This window comes from Leopardus geoffroyi, chromosome D1 (genome assembly GCF_018350155.1).
Source record: "Leopardus geoffroyi isolate Oge1 chromosome D1, O.geoffroyi_Oge1_pat1.0, whole genome shotgun sequence".
NCBI classification, from domain to species: domain Eukaryota; kingdom Metazoa; phylum Chordata; class Mammalia; order Carnivora; family Felidae; genus Leopardus; species Leopardus geoffroyi.
Window position 1 is genome coordinate 105,357,262 of NC_059329.1, and position 23,383 is coordinate 105,380,644.

General features: G+C 57.3%; 1 protein-coding gene across 1 annotated transcript; it reads left to right on the forward strand.

The window, feature by feature from the left end:
* The first annotated feature begins 2,402 nt into the window (after positions 1-2,402).
* Positions 2,403-21,774, forward strand: CD5 (CD5 molecule). The gene is made up of 11 exons (XM_045485429.1): positions 2,403-2,622; positions 11,705-11,743; positions 13,981-14,292; positions 14,802-14,864; positions 15,118-15,450; positions 17,486-17,776; positions 18,424-18,549; positions 19,285-19,338; positions 20,243-20,362; positions 20,947-21,038; positions 21,376-21,774. The coding sequence occupies exons 1-10, from the start codon at positions 2,571-2,573 to the stop codon at positions 21,033-21,035; spliced, it is 1,479 nt and encodes a 492-aa protein (XP_045341385.1). The 5' UTR covers positions 2,403-2,570; the 3' UTR covers positions 21,036-21,038; positions 21,376-21,774.
* Positions 21,775-23,383: the final 1,609 nt, after the last annotated feature.

A 23,383-nucleotide genomic window follows, 5' to 3' on the forward strand; every position in this document is an offset into this window, starting at 1 on the left:
CCTTCGGCCTCCACGCCCGCCCGCCTGGCTGGGCTGCTTGGAAAACCCAGCCCCAGCTCAGGTGACTTCCTCTTGTGTCATGGAAAGTTCGATGCTGAGAACAGGAAACTCCCACCTGGGATCTGGGGTCTGATGGGGGACTGTGAGCCTGGGAGGCAGGAGGGGCAACTCTCGGGGGCTGGGCACCCAGAGGGAGGGCGAGAGGGGGGCAGGGGAGGTGGCCCACTGGGCTGGGTGGAGGTGCCCTTTCACTGGGATGGGTCAGGAACCGAGCCTCAGGGGCCCCGGAGTTGCCTCCAACTTTCCAGAAACCAACAGAAGGGATTAGAACCCACGGACTTGTCTGTAATGAAGACTCAGGGATCACGTAAAAAGTCAAATTTTCTGTTTGTTTTCTTTGCTTTTGGTACGTGGGGGTGGCGGGGAGTAGCAAAAGTTGTGAAGACGGAGAAACGTGGGTTCAGATCTTAAGTGTGACCTCCTGAGGCCAAGTGCATTGCTTTCTGAGCCTCAGTTTCCTCCTCTGTGAAATGGAAAACTCCACCCACTTCCCCGTGAAGGCCGGGAAGACTAAAAGAGACCACACCCGGGCTCACTTAGATGCTCAGTAAAATCCCTTGTCCCTTTCAAAGTGCAGTTATGTAAGCGGAGTGTGGTAACCCAGGGTGTGAAGGGCCACTTAAGACGTGAAGCCAGTGTGACCAATAAAAACTTTTTCTTTTTCTTTCTTTCTTTTCTTTCTTTCTTTCTTTCTTTCTTTCTTTCTTTCTTTCTTTCAGTTTTATTTTTGAGAGAGAGAGAGCAAGCACAAGCAGGAGAGGGGCAGAGAAAGAGGGAGAGAATCCCAAGCAGACTCCGAGCCATCAGCACAGAGCCCGATGCGGGGCCCAAACTCACGAACCGTGAGATCGTGACCTGAGCCGACACCAAGAGTCGGACGCTCGACTGAGCTCCCCCAGGCGCCCCACCAATAAAAGCTTTCTAAACATGGAGTCTTTAAGAGAAAACTTCTCCAGAGGGGCCCTCAGACTCCTCGGTGGGCAGAGTGGGGCCCATCTCTGTCTCCTTCACCTCTGCGTCCCTGGTGGGGACAAATGAATGAATACAAGTTCTGGGATTTCCAGAGTCACAGGACAGGAAGGAAGGATGTGAGGGCAGGGGGCAGGCCCTGGAAGGGTTAGCTGATGCTAATGCAGAGTCACCTCTGAGGAGAGGAAGGGGTCCCTCTGAATCCTGTATGAGGTGGTCAGTGTGTCCCCCACATCACGACACTCTTGGGGGGTCCTCAGCCTTTGACCCGGACCTCAATTCTTGCCTCCGATGAGCGGATACAAAGCACCTGAAATGCTCCGAGAGGAGACAAGGACGGTGTTGAATGAGGGACGGTGGGGGCGGGGTGGGGGGGGAGCAGGCAGGTGCGGAGCAGCTGCTGGAGCAATCTTAGGGCGCAGAAGGAGGGGGCCCAGCAGGAGCAGGGTGGGACGGGTGTGGAGGGGAGGCCACACTTCTTCACGGTCAACCGTGTTGTGTCTCTGAACCTTGTCAGAGGGCTCAGGTACAAGAAGCCCCAAGGAGCCTGGGTCTGGGTCTACCCCGCCCTGGAGTGCAGAGGGACTGAACCCGGCCCAGGCCCCTGGGGTTGGGGTGGGGGGGGGGGGTGCTGCGGCCCTTCCCTTGCGCCCGGTCCCGCCGCCCCCCTCTCCCCTCCCCCCCAACCCAGATAATTTGCAGAAACCCAGCCACCCTGCCTCTTCCCCAACAGGCCAAAGGTTGACTCCAGCCCTTGCGGGACCCACCTCGCAACATGGAAATGACGCGTACTGACCTAGCGACCGCACACGCACGCACACGCACGCACGCACGCTGACGTGGAGATCACACGCACCGACACGGCGGTCACTCACAGGCACACCCGCGCAGCCTGACGCGAGCCCAGCATCCGTGGAGGGACCCGCTTCTTGCGGGGGAGTCACCTCAAATTCCCACCTCATCCCCAGGAAGGGGAGGCCGAGGGCCTCCTCTGGTTTTTCACCGCTGTGCCTGCGGTCGGAACCGATGTGGGCCCCCCCCTTCCCACCTCCCCTGCTCACCACCTAGCGCAGCTCAGTGCCATTTCAGTGCGACCCCTGCCTCGGGGACTGGTCCCCCGCCCCCTTAGTCCCCCCTCGGGCCTCCCCTCTGTGGGGGCCAGGCCTCCTCCCTCTCCGCAGCCCGGGCCGAGAGCTCCCCAACGCCGTGGCACCCCCGCCAGGCGGTGTGGCCCGCAGCCTGGCCCGGCGTCCTGCGGTCGGGTGGGGGGACGCGGCCCCAGCCCGGCGCGCCTCAGGCAGGAAGCTGGCAGGGGCCAGGGCCGCCATTCGAACTGGGGCAGATGGTTTTGCCAGGAGGAAGTTGACAGTTCAACTTCAAACACGGATGACGCAGGCCCCACGCTGCCTGCTCCCCTGTCCCACCCCTGCCCGCGCCGGCCCGCCCCACCCCTCCTCCCTGAGAGGGAGACCCGGGAACCAGACACCCTTCGCCCACAGGTGCCGAGCTTGGCGAGGCTGAGGCAGGAGGAGGCCGCGCCCATGGGGTCTCAGCAACCACCACTGGCCGCCCTGTACCTGCTGGGGGTGCTGGGTGAGTACCCCGCCTGGGGCATGTACCGGGTACTGGGACTCAGGGGTGCAAGGGAGAAGATGCCGGTTGTTGCTCTGGTCTGACTCAGGCCCACATGGCACCTCTGTGGAGCATCAGGGAGGGCTGAGGCCGCGCTGCTGGTCCCCCCCACCCCATCCCTTCACCGCACGTCCCCCATTCTGCTTCGCTCCCGCACCCTTTCAGGTGGGACCCGTGCCCCATCAGACTCTCAGCCCAGAAATCAAGTCGTCCAGCCCCCATCTGGCCCGAGCGTCCTCTGCAGCTGGACCGCCACCCCCCCCCCCCCAACCTTGAGTGCCCACCTTTTACCTGGATGCACCAGGGACGGGGACTCACGGTTTCCTGGGCAGTTTTGATGATGCTCCGAGCACAGTGGGCCCAGGCAGGGTGGGGGCCGCCTCTGAGAACACAGCTGGGCGTGTGTCAGACATGCACCCTTAGGTGCCAGTCTCCCTCGCTCTGTCCCAGGGGAGCCCCAGCCAGGCCCACCAGCCAGGGCGTGAGCACGCGCTTGGGCCCGCTCTTGGGCCACTGTGAAAGCCCCCCGGGGCCTCTGAGGAGCTGAGGGGTGGGTGAGTCTGGGGCCTCCAGTTTGCTGGGAAGGAGTGGGTGGAAGCTGGTGGTCTCCCCATTTATGAAAAGCAGGGGGTAAACTGGACGAGGTCTGTCCCCCTTCTCAAGGTTTGGGGGTTACCGTGGGGCGAGAGAGATGCTTGCCTACGGGACAGGTGGGAACTGGAGGGGGCTGCGGTTTCCCAGTTTGGAGGGAAAGGACGCGGGGACCGTGGCCTGCCTGAGCAGGGAGCCTCAGGCCCTCCCAGACAGGCTGGGGCGTAGCGTTTGAGTATATGTGTGTGAGTAGGTATGAATGTGTGTATGTGTAAGTAGGGGTGTGTGTGTGTGTGTGTGTGTGTCTTCACGGGCCAGACATGGTCTCCAAATGTAGGTTTACCTCCCCCCGCACACGGACGATGGCCCATGTGCACACACACAGGCTCACATGGCACTTTTTAACATGAAACTGCAAGAGATTCATCCCTTCTGTCCCCAGGGCAGATGTCCCCAGGGAGGTGGGACCCTCCTGAGGAGCTGCTGGGGCTTCCTTGGCCCTGAGGATTCCTAGGATGGACCCCGAGGTCCCTCAGCTGTCCCTGACCTGTGGCCTCTGACCCGACTGGAGCAGGGAGGCTGGCCAGGCTCCCAGCTGGGGCTGGGGGAGGGACCCTGCTCCATGGGTCTCCCATCCGAATGCCATCAAGGGGCCAGGTCCTGGCAGGATCGGGCAGCTCCCTGAGCCCAGTGGAGCCCAGTGGAGCCCAGAGCCAGGGAGACGTAGAGGCAGCCCCATCACAGGGAGTATGGGAACCATCTGGAACCCCAGGAGCTCATGGTTCCCGGTGTGTGTTTGTGTGAACTGGTGGGTAATAAACATTCCCATCGTTTGGTGGGTCACAGCGTACAAAAGACGCGTAAAGCCGTTTTCTTCTGTAAGCTTCACAACAGCCTGTGAGGTAGGCGAGCCCATTGCCCCCATTCTACAGTCAGGAAAACTGAGTTCCGGAAAAGCCGAGAGGCAGGCCTAGGGCACGGCGCTAGTGAGCAGCAGAGCCGACCCCAGCCCAGCGCTCCTGCTGTCACGGAGGCTCCCTGTCCCCGAAGAGCACAGACACCCCAAAGCCACTCCCACAAGTAGGAAAATGGCGGCAAAACACAACTGCCACCTGCGGATATGAGCACCAAGGGCAGGGGACCCCGAGGGCCAGAGCTGGGGCTGGGGGCAAGCAGCACGCATCCCCTTTGAGCCATTCCAGGAGGAGACGCCCCACCACCAGACCCCTGGGGGTGCTGCGTCTCCTGGCTGGCCTTCAAGGTTGTGCCAGCAACTTGGGGACCTTTGGGGCACGAAGATGCCCGCGGTACACCTGGGGTGACAGTGACAGCCGCTCCCTCCTGTCGTTGCCCTTAACCCCAAACTGCCTGGGGCTCACCTAGAAGGGAGAGAAGGGTGGAGGCAGCCCTGAGAGTCCGGCCCAGCCACTAGCACTGAAGCATGGCAAGGTCACGGGCTCTGCCGTTTGAATTCTGGTCCGCCACTTGCCAGCTGGGCGGCCTCGGACCACTCTGTCAGCTTCAGTTTCCTCCTCTGCAAAATGGGAATAATAAAAGAGCAGGGGTCCCATAGAGACTTATCAGGATTAAACAAATCAATGAACGTAGGGCTTTTGGTAGGAAGGTCGGTTAGAGGGTAGTAGGTGCTCAGCAAGCACTGATGGTCGTAGTAATCATGACCATCATCATCATCAGGGTCGAGTCAGCAGGAAACAAGGTGACGGAGGACCTGGGGAAGCAGAGTCTTGCCAGACGCTAGCCTGGCCATCGATCTTTCTCTTCCCCAGTCCCTTTGCACAGACTATTCACGCCTTCGTTTCTCCATCTACGAATATTCATGGAGCATCCAGCATGTATCCAGCTCTGTGTAAACGCACTAGGGACAGCCAGCCCTGGACAAGAGCACCCAAACACTCCCGAGTTTCTAGAGCTCATGCTAACTACAACGAAGGAAACAACAGCTGAGACTCAGTGGCCAAGCAGATGCAGGAAAGAGCCAGCCGGGCCGAGAAAAGAGGGAAGTGTGCCCAGGGGGTGGCAAGGGCACAGGCAATAGTCAGGACAGGCCCAAGAGGGGCTGGGCATCCATGGGAGAGGAGGGGAGAGGGGCTCTAGCTGCGAGCAGGCTGCCCGGTCTGCGGTTCCACGATGTGGAGGCTGAGGGTCTTGCTGGTTCTGGGAGCAAAGAAAACGGCCAGCTTCTTTTCCCAGGGAATAGAGGGACCTGGGGGCTCAGGGGCTGTCCCTGGCCCTTCCGGTCACTCTGCCCAGCGCCAACACCTCAGCAGGGTTTTCCCCACAGGGACCGAGGAGGGACCTCAACTCCGCCTGATAAAATTGATGGGTCACCTACTCCGTGTGTGCGCACGCATTGTGGGTGCGTGTATGAACCCGTGCGAGCGTGCTGTGTGCGTCCTTGTGTGCATATGGGTTGTGTGCACACGCGCGTGTGTGAAGGCCTGTGGGACTTTGGAATAACGCGGACTGGAGTTTGATTTCTATCGGGCCACTCACAGATGACAAGAACACGAGAATCTTAGCCTCCTCATCTCAAAATTGGGGATGACGACCATGCCCACCTTAAGAGACAATGCAATTGTTAAAGTTGGCTCATCCGTTCATTTAGACAGCAAGGATTTATTGAGCACCTACTATATGCCGGCCACTATTCTAAGTGCTGTGGACACAACTGAACAATCGAGATCCCTCCCCTGGTGGATCCAAGATAGTAGTCGGGGTGTGATGGGAAGACCAGTGATGGCCCGGGTGCTGGGAGGTCATGCGTGGGGTGGGGCTGGGGGATTAGGAGTGCTGCGGGGTGGTTGGGGGGGGGGGGGTTGTGCTTACCCAGGGAGGGGGCAGTGCATCTCACAAGGAGATAATATTTGGGCAAATGCTTGTAGGAAGTGAGTGTTCACACTGGGTGGGACTGGTGAGGACGATCCAGGCAGACGGGCCTGTGGGCACCCAGCCTGGTGGGGAGGGGCCGTGCAGGCAGAGAAGAGGAAGTGGGATAAGTACCCTCGAAAGGAATGGTCCCCCTCACCTTCCCAGGTCCGCACACCCTTATCCCGAGCCTCGGGCCAGATCATTTGGGAACTCAGAATCTTCCAGATTGCAGGTCATACCGTGTATGTGCTGGGCACTCGTGGCACGCCAATGAGGTCTCGGGCAACACCCATGTTCCCGTTCAGTGAAACACGAATTCGCACTAAGAGAGACCCATAAAGGCTGCAAATGCCTTCCCGCCAAATGCACCAGAAAAAGACTTCTGGTTTGGGGTTTTGAGGGATGATGAGGGATGATGGCCCTGAATCACTTCCTCCCTAGCTACCACCACCACCATCAACATCACATCCGGTTCCCACAGGGACGCGGAGACACCCTTTTCCCTTGGGGTACAGCTGGGACAGGTGCGGTGGGACAGGGTAGGGAACTGGTGGTGGTTGGCAGAGGCTAAAAGGGTCCTGCACCACCACAGACTCCTATGGAGGTATCTAGAGTGAGCCCTTCCCTCACTGGCCTCAGTTTCCCCTATCTGTACGCCAGGGGTAAGCAGGCTCCCGGTTCTCCCGGTGGCAGATTCCCATAGGGCCTTATCAAGCGAAGATGATGGTATTTCTTGTCCTGACCCCACCATCAGCAAGCCTTGTGCCCTTGGGCAAGTCGCTCGACCTCTCTGAACCTCAGTTTCCCGATCTGAAAAAAAAATGAGAATGAGCATGGGCCCGTCCTCACGGGGCTGTGGGTACAAAAAAACTTTGGGATGTGCGAAGCTCTGAACAAAACGGAGGGCTTGTCGCTGTCACCTTGGAGACGCACGTGTGGCATGAAATTCAGGCAAATTCAGTCGGACAGAGCAGGCCACCAGCGAGAGAGCGATCACAGTGTAGACCGTGCCCGTCGTCCTGCCGGCGATCGGCCGGCATCTGCCGGGTGGGACGGCGCAGGCCCCTTGCGCGGGATTAGAGGCCCGAATCTGCTGTCTCTTCTGCGGGAAGCGTCCCTCAGGCTTCTTCTGGCACAAACCGTGTGACTCTCCACATTCTGCACATAAAAAGACTCCTGATCAAAAACCAACCACTTGGTCTGGTGCTCGATGGAGAAACGGAATTGGGGGCCTTTGTGATCTCTGTTTCCCTGAAGCCTTGATACAGACTCGGGTTAGACACGGCTCCGCTGATTAGCGTCATTTCAGAAAAGGGGGGCTTCTGACCTTCCAAGTCAGCCTCTCATCAGAGGACAAAAGGAAGAAAAATCCAGAACGCCCCCAGAAGGCAGCCCAACGTGTGGTGTTTGCTGTAAATCGGTGAGACGTGTGTGGACTATTCGAGGGAATCATTGTTTATGGCAAAATGGAGCATCGGACCTCCAAGCCCCACGAAGCCCGTCCGCTGGCTGATCCGGGAAACCGGGTGGTGACGGCCCCCTTCAGTGAGGCTGTGGAGAGGAGGTGGGGTCTGCCATGAAGAAAGCTCGCCCTGGGGTCTGCTCGAGGTCAGAGCTCCGTCGACGTTCGCTGTCACTGTGACTATCCATGGTGTCCCAGCCCCTCCCTGGGACCCTGCCGCCATGCCTCCACTGCTTTGCCAGCGTATGGTGGCTGCAAAGACAAATGTGCGTGGGTCCCGGCAGGGCCTGGGAGTGAGCCTGGGGCTGGCCAGCCTGGGCCCAGTCTCAGCTCTGCTGAGTACTGCCGAGTGGAACCGCTAACACGGGCCCACGAACACGCATCTGCAATTCCAACCCCTCCAAAAAAACATTTGTAGATTTCTGGAAAACGCCCTTGGGGCAAATCCTGACCTGAACAAACCGGGGGGCTATTTATAATCTCGCGCGTCCCACCTAGTGTGAAAATTCATGTGCTTTGCTGCAGAGCCCATCATGTGTTTGAAGCGGGGGCCCTCCAGACACGAGGTGACAGTAGGGTGCCTCGCTCTGCAAATGCGGAGATGAAGAGAGGGGCCGGGAGAGCGAAAATGCAGCCTCTCTCTCTCTCTCTCTCTCTCTCTCCGGCTTTCTCAGCCTTGCGCTCTGCCTGGGCTCGGCCACTCCAAGCCCGAAATAGTGGGGCTCCGAGGGAAGGCTGACAGGGGAGGGAAGGGGCCTCTGGAGAATTCTCAGTCCTGGCCCCAGCTGCTCGGCCGTAGTTGTGGATGGCGGATTAGGAAATGACACCACGCATCCATGCCTCCCGTCCCTCATGGTCTCCCGGGGCTCCAGGCTTCTGTTTACAGATTCTGCAGCCATAGAGCCTTGGGCCTTAGGCTGCAGGCGGGGGGCCGGCTAAGCCGCAGCCCCAGAGGGTCTCAGAGAGAACCTGAGCGCAGTCTGCAGGGTCCCAGGGAAGGAGGTTGTTGGTCGGACCCCTGTGGGAAGCAGCTAAAAGAATGAAAAAAAATGTCACGGACAATGATAAACCTGAACCTGTCTCTGGACACACAGAATCTCCGCGTCCGCTTCTGCCTGGCCCCCTGCCAGCCACTGAGATACACCAGGAACTAAAGATTATAGATCAGAGAGGTGTGAACCGAGAGGAAGGTGAGGGATCGTGGAGTCTAACTTCCTCATTTTACAGTGAGGAAGCCAAGTCCAGAGAGGCTGGCCAAGGTCACAGAGCAAGTTCGTGGACAAGCCTCCCCATGGCACGTTTCACTAACTGAACGGAATGTCAAGTCCATTCCCTCTCATCAGGTTTGCACATCCCGAAGCATGCAGGATGTTGGTGAAACATGGGGCAGGCTGTCACAGCCTTCCCTCTGAAGGGAGGGGAGGCAGAGTGGCCCAGCAGTCAAGAGCGCAGAGTCTGTGACAGATGGCCTGGCTTGGAGAACCGGCCCCAACAGTCATCAGCGGCTTGGCAAGTTGGCCAATCTTTCTCCATTTCTTCACGCATAAGATGGGGATCAAAATGATAACGCCTACTGCATAGAGCTATGGTGAAGTTTGAGAGAATTAATGTATACAGATGCCCGGATGAGGGACGAGCCAGGAAATGCTGCCCTACTGAGAACATCAGGCACCCAGAGAGAGACAAAGCCCTGGGCTACCTAGACGCCCTTCCTCAACAGAGCATTTAGGGACTTTACTTGGTTCTCTAGCTTGTTCAGTCTTGCCCAAGAATGTTCTCTAAGCAGGGCCTGGGCCATTCTGTGTGAGATCTGCAAGAATGGTCTGGTCCACCCCCTGCCCGCAGAGGATTCAATGTCTGAGGGTTCCAGCACCTCGGGGTCAGGGGCTCGGGCATGTTCATCTCCGCATCCCCAAATGTGGCACTTCGGAGACACAACTAGGTGACAGAGAGCATGGGTTCGGAAGGCAAACTCACAGTTTGAATCCAGTTGTTGGCAGTGTCTGCCTGGACAGAGCATTTTCCCCTCTCCCAGTATCTACACCATGATTGGATTCAACTCACATCATGGAGCCCGTATGGGAGATTAATAATGACGTCCGTAAGGAACCACCCTGAGTGCTGAGTACACAGTAGGTGCTCAATAATTGTTCGCTTCTGTTAATAATGAATGTTGACTGTGGTGACCTTGGGGATATGACAGTGTCCAGTGGGAGAGAGAAGTGGTGAGACCCCTTTTCTCTGGCTCTCCAAGCATCCCAGACAGGCAGCCATTCCTCCCCGGCAGGCCCGCCGTCCTCCCCAGGCCTGACCAGCTCCACCAACGGTGACACCAGCCCTGAGCATCACGGTGCTGTGACGGCTTTATCACAAGGGGTCTTGCTTGCGGGGAGAGGGCTGGCTGGCTGGGGCATGTCTTCCGTTAAAATGCTACCACCGCCTCCAGAACACTCAGGCAAAAACAGGCTTTTTTAAACACACCTATGTTTCTTTTTCATCTTGACTTATTTTTGAGAAAGAGAGAAAGGATCTGCGGGGAGGGGCGGAGAGAGGAGGACAGAGGATCTCAAGCAGGCTCTGCACCGACAAAGCAGTGAGCCCGACATGGGGCTCAAACTCACAACCGTGAGATCGCGACCTGAGCCCAAGTCAAGAGTCAGACGGTTAACCGACTGAGCCACCCAGGCGCCCAAAACACATTTTTAACACCCGACAGTAATTTCCCCAAAGCAACTTAAACGGAACTATTTGCTCTGTAAAGTGGTGACCCTGGTTCCCAGTCGAGAAAGCAAGTCCGGGAGTCAGGCAGATGGAAATCAAAACACCTACTTCATGCCTGACAAACCTGAGTGGCAAACCCGGGGAGTGGGCTCTGAGGCCACACGAGCGTGCCCCCCGCCCTGTCCCTTGCCGGCCCAAATCAAACCTCCACGGCAGCCACAGATGAACTGGCCACAGGCTGCTCCGTGAGCTTCCCACTCTGCAGTCAGAAGGGGCTGGGAGAAGGCCCGACGTCCCAACTGGCCCACATTACCGTCGAACGTGCCTGGGCAGGAGCCACGCCAGAGGGGAGGCCAGATCCCTAAGACCCGTGTTCGCTGGGACAGTGGCCCTGACCCCTTTGTGCCTTACGTTGAGCCAGCCCCAATCTCTCTGAGCTTCGACTTCCTCCTCTAGAAGCTGGGAGCTGTTAAAAATAAATCACTGTCATTCCTATCCCGCCATGGGGAGACTTAAGAAGTAACAAATGTTGCCCAGGTTGCCCATTCTGGGTCATTTCTCTGGTTCTCTACAACCAGGAAGTTCAAGCTTTTTTTTTTTAATTATTTTTTAACGGCTTTATTTACTTTTGAGAGAGAGAGAGCACGTACGCGAGCGAGCACCAACAGGGGAGGGGCAGAGAGAGAGGGAGAGAGTCCCAAGCAGGCTCCACACTGTCAGCACAGAGCCCGATGCAGGGCCTGAACCCACGAACTGTGAGACCACGACCTGAGCCGAAACTGAGTCGGACGCCTAACCGACTGAGCCGCCCAGGCGCCCCTGAATTTCGAACATTTTTTTTTTTAGATTGAAAGCAACGCCCGCGATAGTTTTACGTTGCAGCCGAATGCACTAAGAAGTGATCCCTATCTTCACAGCCATTCTCTGTTCTAGTTCATTTCAGTTTGTCAAGATTTGATGGTTGCTATTACTAATTTTTAAGAGATTAATGGTTGTAAGCCTGCACGTCACTACAAGGGGATAGCCCGCGGAAACGTTGGGAGGCGATGGAAATATTACCTTGACCAGGAGGGTGATAAGACAGATCTATGTATGTGTTAACATTTATAGATCTGTGCGCTAAAGGCAAATCAATGTTACTGACGTTCGTTTTAAAAGAAAAGTTTAAAAACAGGAAAAAAAAATTGACCGTTGCAACCCACGAAATTGGTTTCACGACCCTCCTAGGGGTTCTGACGTGTAGTATGAAACTCCCTGCCTCTGAACCCCATATTGGGGGGGCACAGAAGAGGCCACTGCTCAGGCTGTGTGCTCAGGGTGTAAGGGGGGGGTGGCAGGAAGGAGGTTCCACTTCCTGATCTTCCTCTCTCCTTTCTGCAGTCACTTCCTGCCTGGGAGGGCCCAACTTGGAGAACTCAGGTAAGGAAGGGCCATACAGAGGCCTGGAGCAGGGGGTGATGGGGGGTGGGGCGGGGCTGTGATTCTGTCAGGCTGTAGGGGGACCTGCCAGGGTGAACCCCACCCCACAGAGGGAGCGAGCCCACACACACACACACACACACACACACACACACACACTTAGACGCCCATGTGCGGATGGATGCCCTCGATGGCCGTAAGGCACCATACAAAATGCCAGTCCTCATGATAATTATCATTATAACCCACTCACCATGCAGAGAAAACATACTGGCCCATAAATGCACCCTGCAGAGTCCTGTTTCCTTCTCAGTCCTGCCGGATCTCCCTGGTCAAAGGTATTTGCAGCCGAGGCCGCACAGAAAGGCAGCACAAGATTGTAAAGTAGATCGAATGCCCTGCCTTGGAGGTTGGACTTTAAGAGGCTAGTGTATCCCAAACAAGGTTCCATGCAACATGTTGGATGCAAGGTAGGCAACATCATGTCACTCACTGGAGACTGAACCAGTGTGCCGGCTAGGAAAGCCCCTGAGAAGTCCTGCAGGGAAGAAACCTGTTAAATGTTTTTGTTTTTGTTTTTTAACTCAGCAGTTCTCAGATTCACTTCACCCCAGACCTCGCGCTTTCACATTTCCTAAGATAACATCATGCTGAATGTATTTTGGGAGAAACGTGGCTAGAGTCTCACGAAGCCATATGCAACCAGAAGGGGCCGCAGGGGCCTTGGCGGGACTACAGAGGCATCCTAGCTGTGAGCTCTGGCAAGTGACTTGTCCTCTATAAGCCCCAATTTCCCCACCTATAAAATGGGGAGAAAAATCTGTTCCCTGGTGGAGATTCAGTTAGTCTGCTCGCTGGAGGGAAAGCTTCAGAATATCTTGCCAATGTCAGGTGTTGGAACAAGTCCCCTTCGTCTCTAACTAGTCTAGTGACCTTGGCAAGCCCTAGCGAGCCCCGTGCTCCCCAAGCCTAGAAGAAAAAAGCAGCCTGACCAGAAGTTTCCAGCCAGGGAAAATCTCTACCTCCCAATCACTTGAAAAATCTTTTTACATTAAAAAAAAAAAAAAAAAAAAAAAAAAAAAAAAAAAAAGTCTTGAATAGGGTAATACAGTTGCCTGGCTTAAAACTTTAAAAATATAAAAAGACTTACAGTGAAGAATCTCATTTCCATTTCTGTTTCCCATCTGCCCAGTCCTTCCCTCACCCTAACACCCCAGGTGACGGCCACATGGATTCCTTTCTTGTCTCCCTTTTCAGAATCTACGCAGAAGCAAATATATACCCTTATTCCCCCTCTCACGGAGCTTTATAAAATCACACCCTCCGTGTTCCTACCTATCATCCAATGATTCCACTCCTAGGTATTCACCCAAGAGAAACGGAACACGTGCCCCTACAGACAGACATCAGTTCAGGAATGTTCCGTGCGGCTTTGTTCACCGCAACCAAATGGCAGCTCGATGCACAGACAGTGTGGCCTGGCCACACAGTGAGACACTATTCCACAACAGAAAGGAAGGTGAGACAGGTCAGGATGCAGAGAAACCGCAAACACGGAGAGAAAGAAGCCAGACAAAAAACACAGAACGGCAAAAGCAAACACACACGGTAACGAGTCCACTTACATAACGTCTGAGAAGAGGCAAAACTCCTCTTTCACGACAGAAAGCAGATCGGTGGTCGCCTGAGGCGGGATTCAGGGAAACTGACTGCACGAGGGACACCAGGGAACTTTCCGGGTGACGGAAACGGGCTGCAACTCGAGCGTGGTGGTGCTTACACGCGGCTGTACATCTGTCAGATTCCATTGAGCAAGTGCCCTTAAAATGAGTGCATTTCACTGTGTATAAGTCGTGTTCACAAAATTGATTTAAAAGAAAAATCAAAACGGGTGCCAGGCCCTATTTCTATGGAAACAGAATTTGCAGGAGTGGGGCGATCCTGCTGGAGAACGGGGGCTGAGAACCTGCCATTCCGAGCTCCCGTCGGCTCCGAGGTCTCGAGCCCCATCCTCTGGGGTCCGGTTTCGGGGGACCGCCCCAGTGTGTGGGAAGTCCCCGCAGCGCCCCAGAGGACGGAGCTCCCAGGATCGAGGCAGGCAGCCCTGGGGGGGGAGGGGGTGGTCAGAAGACAGCCTGGCTGGGCATGGGAACCCGGTGGAGTGAAGGCCGTGAGGGGTCCCCCACGGAGGGCCCTTCCCATCCTGACCCACCCGCATACACCTCTTTGACCCCCAGGGCTCCGGGTGAGACTGACAAGCTCCAACTCCCACTGCCAGGGCCAGCTGGAGGTCTCCTTCAAGAACAACAAACCGTGGCACACGGTGTCTAGCCGGAGCTGGGGGAAGAACCCGAACCACTGGGAGGACCCCAAGCAGGCCTCGAATCTCTGCCGCCTGCTGTCCTGCGGAGAGGCCGTGGCCTTTGCCCACTTCCCTGACTTCAACAGTCCCAAGAACCAGATCATCTGCCACGGACTCGTGGGGTCCTTCTCCAACTGCAGCTTCAGCATCGCAAACCAGAGGGACCCTCTGGGCCTGATCTGCCTGGGTGGGTAACTAGCCGGCCACACAGTGTGCTCGGCCTGCGTACCAGCCCCGAGGAGGCTGCCCCGGGGCCTGGGATCTGGGGCCTGAGCAGGCAGGTGGAAGGGAGCTCCTGATTGACAATAACCTCCCCCCCCCAAAGAAACACACACCATTGGGGAACTGGAGGGGGAGGGCTTGGGGGAGGGAGCACCTGTCTGGTGGGAGGGAAGAGGCCCAAAAGCGGATTCTGCCGATTGCTAACATTAAGGTCTCCTCTTAACCTTCATTGTACCCACCGTGAAATGGGCTGGTGCTGCCCGCCCCACAGGAGGCCTAGCGACAACGTGTGGGGCAAGTGGGCTTAACGGGGCCAGTGGCACTTGAATCTTGACTTCCAGATCTTTCTCAAAACTGCCAGGGGCTCCCAGCGCTACCCCCCCCGCCCCAGATCCCACATTCTCTCCCTGAAACCTCCAGTCCTCCCTCCCCAGGGCTCTTGTCCCTCCTTCACCAGAGTGTGTTTTATTGCAGAGCCGCCCAGGACAGCACCTCCTCCCACGACCCCCCCACCCACAACCACTCCGCAGCCCACAGGTAAGAGGATTCTGAGGTCCCTGGGGGCAGGGTGCTGTATTTAGCCAATGAAAACACAGGATGCCCAGTTGCCTTTGAGTTTCAGACAAACGTGGAAAGGCTTCGTGTTTGTCCCGTGCAATACGGGGCCTCACCACCTCCCACGGCTGTCGGCCAGTCTTCCCTGTGTTAGAGCCAAAGGGCCGGGAGCAAGGAAGCCCCCACTGCCAGCCCCGCCGAGCTCAGGCCTGCTGCCCTCTGTCTCCCCCCGCAGCCCCTCCCAGGCTGCAGCTGGTGGCAGGGCCCAGGGGCCTGCGGTGTGCCGGCGTCGTGGAGTTCTACTGGGGCAGCCGGGGTGGTGCCATCAGCTACGAGGCGCAGGACAAGACCCAGGACCTGGAGAACCGTATCTGTGAGGCCCTCCAGTGTGGCTCCTTCCTGAAGCATCTGCCAGAGGAGGACACCGCCAGGGCCCAAGACCCAGAGGAGAGCAGGCCCTTGCCAATTCGATGGAAGATCCAGAACACGAGCTGTGCCTCCCTGGAGCAGTGCTTCAGTAAAGTCCAGCCCCGTGAGGGCGGCCAAGCTCTGGCCATCGTCTGTTCTGGTGAGTGAGTCCCGGTGAGGACCGGACGGGGCGCCCCCAGACGGTCAGTCAACGCCTGTGTCTGGAAACCCCTGCAGGTAGCACAGGGCACTGGGCACTATGAACGGGGGGAAACAGAGGCCCGGGTGGGGAGGCTGCAACTCAACACCCAGCGCCTGGGGAGTCCCTGCAAAGTGACACCGAACAAGCCCAATGCATTGCTGGCATGGCGGCCGCTCAGGAAGGTGGGGTCAGCAGGACTTCCAGGACGAAGGCAGGTCTCCCTTAGGTTTGGAAGGAGGAGAGGAGCATGGGTTTGGGGGGAGCAGAGCACAGAGGGCGTTTTAGGTGGGAGCTGTGACTTGTGCCAAGGACCAGAGCAGACGGGGCGCTTGGAGGGGAAGCAGCCTTGCCGGAGGGGAGTTTGTAAATCCCAGAGACCAAAGAGGGTGGAGCGGTGGTGACAAGCGGGAGGTCCCCGAGGCACGGCAGGCCGAGAGAGACCAGAGCAGGTCCTCCGAGAGCTTCCTGCGGAGGCTCCTGCACGGAGGGCAACCAGAAGCCTGGGTATCCCACGTGGCTGAGGGGAGGAGGCCAAAGAGGGAGGCCTAGGGGACCCCAAAACCAGGACCGCAGGTCAGATTGAGAATAATCCTAGCACGCCTTGGGAGGCAGTGGGTTCCCATCCCCGGAGGGTTCTAGTGGAGTCCAGACTGTAAGAAGTCATACCTCCCCGGCACTCACATGGGGCCAGGGACGCTCCCAGGACATTCGTTCATTTTCACAACAACCCAAGGAAGTGGCTGCTATTATGCCCACGTTACAGATGAGGAAGCTGAGGCTCAGAGAAGTTAAATGTCTTGCCCAGCATCCCAGAGCACCAGCTGGGATTTCTACTCCAGCGGTGTCACTCCAGGCCCCCACCTGTCTCAGCCTTGGCTGCCTAAAGTGCAGTCCTGGACTGACCCGGATCTGCATTTCAGCAGGGTCCTTGGGCGGGGCGGGAGGTGCATGCATGAATCTAGGAAGCTTTGCCCTGGACCACTGGGCTATCCCGTTAGCAGACCTGCTCCCACCCCCACCCCTCCCCTCCCCATCCGCCAACCTCCCCACCCCCAGCCCAGGTGGATACTTATGGTGAAAGAGTGAAAACACTGCCCCTCTAGGTAGAAGCAGCCCCCTCCACGCCCCCCACCCCCACCCCAGGCCCAGGGTTTCCTGGCCTAATGAGGGAAAAAATGGTCTGGCTCTCAGCCCCACCCACCCCTGCCCTCCAGCAGGCTACAGCCTGCAAAACAGACCCAGAGGCCTTGCCTTTGAATGGCTTTTCTAAATAGAACACTTACTGGGGCCTTGAAGACCCATGTTGCTATGGAAACTGGCCAAGCCGGTGAGATCACAAGTCACTCTACCCTGAGCCTCGGCTCAGGGGGGCCTCGGCTGAGGACCCCGGCAGTGGACCCCAGGCCCCACCCTGACAAGCAGAAATGGATTCGGTGTCTCTCTCTGAAAGGACCAGGCCCTTTCATGAAAGCCCACCCCTCGAGGCTGGGCAGAGGATTCCTGGGTTCTGTCCCATCCCGGGCCTCAGTTTCTCCTTTCGGGAAAAGCACTCCCACCCGGCCCCCTCCCCCAAGGAGCAGCAGGAAAATGAGAATGGTTCCCAGAGGGAAGTGGACCCAGGAGGAGCCTGTTTCTGGCTGTTCCTCTCTTACCTCCACCTGCTCGGGCGCCGACTCCCTCCCGCGGTTGCCGCAGGCGTCTCCCCTCCGCCAGATTCTCCCCTGAAAGCGCCGGTGCCCGCACGCCTCCAGATAGCTACCGGCCGCTGCCCAGAGGTGCCAGGGAAAGAGCTTGATGGGGGAAATGCCAGAAGATGCAAGAAGGGGGGAAGGACAGGAAGAAAGGTGCTCCCAGCCGCCCATGAGCTGGGCTCTGCCGGGGGGCCCCCCTCTTGGCCGCTGACCTGGGGCCCCCGTGGCCGGGCATGTAGGCCAGGGGCCGAGGGAGCTCCCTCCAAACCTCCCACCTGACCTCCATTGCGTCCCCTCTCCAGATTTCCAGCCCAAGGTGCAGAGCCGCCTGGTGGGACGCCGCAGCCTGTGTGAGGGGTCCGTGGAGGTGCGCCAGGGCAAGCAGTGGGAAGTCCTGTGCGACAGCCCCCGGCCCAAGGGCACGGCGCGGTGGGAGGAGGTGTGCCAGGAGCTGCAGTGCGGCAGCGTCGACTCCTACCGGGTGCTGGATGCCATCGAGACCTCCCATGGGCTCTTCTGTCCCCAGGAGAAGCTGTCCCAGTGCTATCAGCTTCAAGAGAAAAAAGCCTACTGTAGGAGGGTGTTTGTCACATGTGAGTTGGCCACAGCCCACGGTGGGTTTTCTCTCTAGAACCTAGTCAGTGAGCATGTTTCTGAAGGACAGGATCCAGGAGCCCTGGAGCCCTAGAAAAGGATGGAGAGGTGGCAAATGGGGGAGAAGGGGCGACTGTGCTCAGACAGCAGTGAACGTGAACGGCACATAGGAGACTGACCACAATGAACTAGGGAATTTTCATCCTATCTTCTACTCTTCCGGGATGGAAGAGAGAAAAGCAAGAGAGAAATGGTAATAGAATAACGCGTGAAAGAGAGGGAGGGATGGATGGATGGATGGATGGATGGCAATTAGAATATGACGGCAAGGTGATCACTTATAAGCAATGGGCAAGGGTAGGAAGTTAAATAGTTGATAACAAGAGTGGCAAATGATAGCTGGATGATGAATTCCTGGATGACAGATGGGGGACAGATGAATGGGTAACAGAGAATTCGAGAAAGGGGGGAGAGGAGGAGGAGTAGATAACTGCCTTCCGGACAAGCTGGTGAATTACTGCAAGGAGCAAGAGGGAAGGGCAGGGGTACAGATGGGGCGGGGGAGCCAACTGGCCAGTAGCTTCTCTCTGAGCCTACAGTTCCGATACCCCGGGCAGGACCACCCTGACGTCTCTGTCTCCCCCAGGCCATGACCCAAACCCAGCAGGCCCGGGCGCAGGCACCGTGATGAGCATCATCCTGGGCCTTGTGCTCCTGGCCGTGGTGCTGGTCGTGTGCGGCCCTCATGCCTACCGAAAACTGGTGAAGAAATGTAGGTGCGGGTGCCCCAAACGCCCTCCCTTTCAAGCCCCTTTAGGAGGAGCCGGGTGGGCGGGAGGGCACCTCTGCTTCGCCACCCAGCCCCGCCCAGCCCCACCCCTCTCCTGCCCATAGGAACAGAAAGAGAAAGTCAGGAACACGGTAAGAAGTACTGATTGGCGCACACCGGGGGAGGGCGTGGCCATTCTTCAGACGGGGGCACGCCCCCAGCCTCGGGTGCTACGTCCCAGGCCTGGCTCCACCCCCTAGCGGCCACAGGATGCTGATCGTGCCGCTTCCTCTCTGAGCCTCAGTTTGTTCATCCATCTAATGGGCGATTGTCGTGAATATAGGGGGCTGTTATCCTAGCCTTGCAGAACTCTGGAGAAAATTCTTCAGGGGCAGGAAGCGAGATTAGAGAGGCTGAAAAGAGAAGGCCTGGAGGGGTACAGTGTTGGCCAGGTCCCCAGCGCCCTCCTAGGTTCTGGTTCTAAAGCCCTGTGGTTGTTTCTCTTGGAGAAGCAGCCCCTAGACAAGCTCCTTCAGCATGAAATTGGCCCAGGTACCCTCCTGAGCAAGTCAGAAAACTGAGACCCTGAAAGACTCCAGGGGGCAAAGTTCAGCAGTCCTGCCTTCAGCCGCACCTGCCTCCCTTCTCCACTCCCTCGCCCCCTACTCCCCCCATCCTTCCCTCCCACGATCCCTGCCCAGCCCTTGTCCTCACGTGCCTTTCCTGTCTGTCGCCCAGTCCGCCAGAAGAAGCAGCGCCAGTGGATTGGCCCGACAGGAATGAACCAGAACAGTAAGTGTCCCCAGAGGCAAGGTCCTCCCTCAGCCCCAGCCGGTGTCCACAGGGGTCACGGCTCACTGCTGACCACAGATGGAGGAGCCAGCAGCTACTTGAGGCCTCTGACCTCCACCGTGCTCACCTAAGGCGGGGCTGTGGTCACCAGGTGTCCTAAGGTGGGGCTGTGGTCACCAGGTGTCCTAAGGTGGGGCTGTGGTCACCAGGTGTCCCAAGGTGGTGCTCCGAAAGGAGGACTCCATGATCACATAGGTTTAGAAGTGGAGGAGTTAAGCAAAATTAGAGTTGGTTCTTTATTTCAGGACTTATCAGAACCTTAACGGGCATTTCTGCAAGAAAGGTTGGCCAAGCTAGCTTTATCACGGAACAACTTTAAAAGGCCAGTGTTAAAACATTTTGAAGCAGCTAGCCCATCCTCTACCCCCGTTCTTCATCCTCTCTCCTAGACCGCCCTAACGGATGGAATTATGGCCCCCGTCCCATTTTCCACTCCACGTTCTTCCTTCCCTTTTGCAAGTCGAGGGTCAGATCCTTCAAGAAGGCTCCGTGTTGTGGAGGGTTTTTGTTCTGTTCTGTTTTGTTTTACAAGACAAAGCCCTCAGTTCCAGGAGAGGAGGGACTGCATCTGCCCCTATCACTTGTGTTCCAATTCTCTGCTTAATACATGTTTGATGAATGACTAACTGACCAGCTGAAGGCCCATCCCACCAATCAGATTGCTGGTCAACCCCCAGCTGCCCTAAAAGTCTGACCCCTGCAAGCGTGAGCCTGCCCTGGAAGAAAGGAGTAGAGGGATGCATCCCAGGAGCTGTGGGTGCCATGGAAATTCCGGGCCCCTGTGGGGAAGGAGGAAGAGGACAGAGCAGCCAGGCTAATGACACCATCTCCTGCACCTGTTCAGTGTCTTTCCATCGCAACCACACGGCCACCGTCCGGTCCCAGGTTGAGAACCCCGCAGTGTCACACGTGGAGAATGAATACAGTCACCCTCCTAGGAACTCCCACATCTCTGCTTGCCCAGGTGAGCAGCGGCCGATGCTTCCGGGGATGAAGGCAGGTGGGAGCACAGGTCATGCGAAGGCCCAGAGAAGCGATGCCCCCGGGGGCAGGAGGTGGGGGGCACTCGGATTGCCCTTTGACAGCGGTCACAGCAGGGTACGGAAGGGATACGGCCTTAACAGGCCTGAGCTGTCCCCCCGGAGACCATGAGCCACTCAACTAGAGAGAAGAAGAAGCTGGGGATGCCATTAACCGCGGCACCGCTGTGACCTAACAGGCCTGTTTCTCTGCGGGGCCTTGAGGGCCGGATGGTAAACGAGGCCCCTCGGATTGCTTCGAGGCAGAACAGAGCTATCTGCGGCCTGCCGGAGCCCTGTATCGAATGCTCCCTGACTGGCACTAACAATTAAGCCCCAGGGAGCCTGGAGTTCAGTATCATTAGTGAATGCTGGCTGATTTGATCAAAACAGATCCGGGACCGTCCAGCCACCAGCTCATAAAGCCCCTGTGATCTTCAAACCCCCACGGGCTTCTGGGCTTTCTCTCTTTCTCTCTGTGGCCTGGGGGGATAGAGCCTGCTGCAAATGGCCTCTGTTCTTTCTGCAGCTCTGGAAGGGGCCTTGCATCGTGTTTCCACCCAGCCCGATAACTCCTCCGACAGTGACTACGATTTGCACGGGGCTCAGAGGCTGTGAAAGGTGAGCCCGGCTCCCCGGCCCTCCGTTCCTCCCCTCCTGCCCACCCTGCCCGTCCAGAGCGGGGGACTCGGCACATCTTGACTCCTGTGGAGAGAGAGGATAACGTTAACAATTTAGGGGATGGGCGCTGATTTGGCAATTATGGCAGAAGGATCGTCGACCATAACACCTCCTCCTAAAGTCCATCTGAGAAGGCCACCCAAAGGAGCCCCTGTGAACTTCCTGATGGACCTACACCCCTCTGTCCCTGCCATCAGATCGGGGGCTTGGGGCCCGTCCCCCCACCTCCCTGAACCATCTCCAGGGTGTGAGGTTTCCTTCCCTTCTCACCCCACAGAACCAGCACCAGGCACAGAGCGGCAAGAGCCCGACCTTTTTCCGGAACACTCTGCATTCGCCCCTTGGAAATTATTTCTGCCCCAAACCAGGAAATGGACCGAGGCAAAGGTGCCTTCAGACATGTCCTACGTCCCTGCCGCCGAATGCCGCGGGAGCCTGGCCCAGTGAGGACCCCCAAAACAGCTCGGCTGCGCCTCTGAGTGCGGGGGCCGTGAAAGGCAGAGCCCAGAGACAGACACGCGGGGAGCAGCGCCGAGAGGAATCAGTTCTGTCCTCAGACTCTGCCCCAGTGAGGACAAACAAGGAAGCGCCTCTCTGCCGTGGGGGTGGGGGCTCAGTTCTCCAGTGGATGTTTAATATGTTCTTTGTAAATAACAGCTTTTCTACTTCCTGAGAACTAGGGGGCCTCACATCCTCTGTCCAGGGTCCGGCCCCCGGACCCCTCTGGGGACATCGGTGTGGCTGTTGTGGTCAGAGGACTTCACACCCTAAACGAAGCCACTGTGTGGCCGGCAACTGCCACCTGCCTCGGAGCCCATCGCCACCCTCCCTCTGCGGCCACCCTTCGCCCCCCCGCTTCTCCCCCCACCCCCGCTCCGAGACGTCTTCCCTAACAGAGAACACTAGACCTCTGGGCCGCTGGCTGCCACGCCCAAAGTGCCACCTCACTGCCTGGCACAAAGGGGGCACCTAGGAAATCCCTAGCCAATTTGGGGTTTTATTTCCAACAGCAGTTTGAAGTTCAAAGCTGTAGTGATTTCAGCCAATCACAGTTAACTTTTTTTTTTAATCTTTTATGTATTTATTTTTTAATGTTTATTTTTGAGAGAGAGAGAGAGAGAGCATGAGCCAGGGAGGGGCAGAGAGAGAGAGAGAGAGAGAGAGAGACAGAATCCAAAGCAGGCTCCAGGCTCTGAGCTGTCAGCACAGAGCCTGACGCGGGGCTTGAACCCACAAACTGCTAGGTCATAAATTGAGCCGAAGTCAGACGCCTAACCAACTGAGCCACCCAGATGCCCTAACTTCTTTTTTTAAGTGTATTTATTTGAGAGAGAGAGAGAGATCATGCTTGCACACACACACACGCACACGTATTACTCTGCAGTGAGTGCCTGGGTTTCCTTAGCAAAAGGAAGGAAGGATGAGCGAGAGTGGGGGCATCTCACTGGGAACTTGAAGATCCAGTAAAGGCAGAGGCCGCTCGGGGCCCCGCTAAGCCCTTGGGCACCGGTCCCCTAAGAAGGCATCTTGGATCTGGGACCTTCCTCCACGCGATCTGTCACTGTATTCACTGGGTGCAAAAGCTCTTTACGGTCCAAGCTGCAGACGCCAACTCTGAAAAGGCGACAGGAAGTTACTAGAAGGATATGGGGGAGGGGCGCCCACAGAATCAGGGGAGCCAGGGGTACTGGCCTTCCAGAAGAATCTAGTCAGCGCCCTGCCAACACCTTCCACCCAGGCCTCCCGTCCTCCCCTGCCCAGGGCCCAGAGTCCTGTGAGAGAGAGCCCAGTGGCCAAGCCCAGCTCTCTGATCTGCCCCCAAACATGCTGGGGATCCACAACCAGGGGCACGCAGTCACCTTCCTACACTTGGCAGGGGGGGAGGGGTTCCTCAAAAGGGACCGGAGAGCCTTCTTCGGGAGGGCTGTCGGGGAACAAGAATTCCTGTCTCTTCAGAGGTCCTTCGAGCTGGACCCGGAACCAAATTGACATGAGCCCGATCAACGGGAGAAAACCAAACGTAATCGGCATCCGTACGGGGCATCCACGCAGACATGGAAATCCCAAATGTGGACCACATGAGGTCTCTGTGTCATTCTGAACTCAGGAGAAGGGGCAGGGCTCTGGGACTTCAAGGGAAGGAACGCACTGCACCTCGCGGGACGATAAAAAGAGCAGATGTTTGGGAATCGGGTGTTTGCCCCGCCGTACAGATGGGTCGCTCAGATAACATTTATCTCTGGCAAGAACACTTATTAATCTGGAAAGACCTCCAATTTAGATTC

What these genes read in the sequence shown, in the direction of transcription:
- CD5 (XM_045485429.1), top strand. Translation starts at nt 2,571, where the DNA reads ATGGGGTCTCAGCAACCACCACTGGCCGCCCTGTACCTGCTGGGGGTG. An exon ending in GTACCTGCTGGGGGTGCTGG is followed by an intron (nt 2,623 to 11,704) that starts GTGAGTACCCCG and finishes TCCTTTCTGCAG; the next exon opens with TCACTTCCTGCCTGGGAGGG. An exon ending in TAGGAGGGTGTTTGTCACAT is followed by an intron (nt 17,777 to 18,423) that starts GTGAGTTGGCCA and finishes TGTCTCCCCCAG; the next exon opens with GCCATGACCCAAACCCAGCA.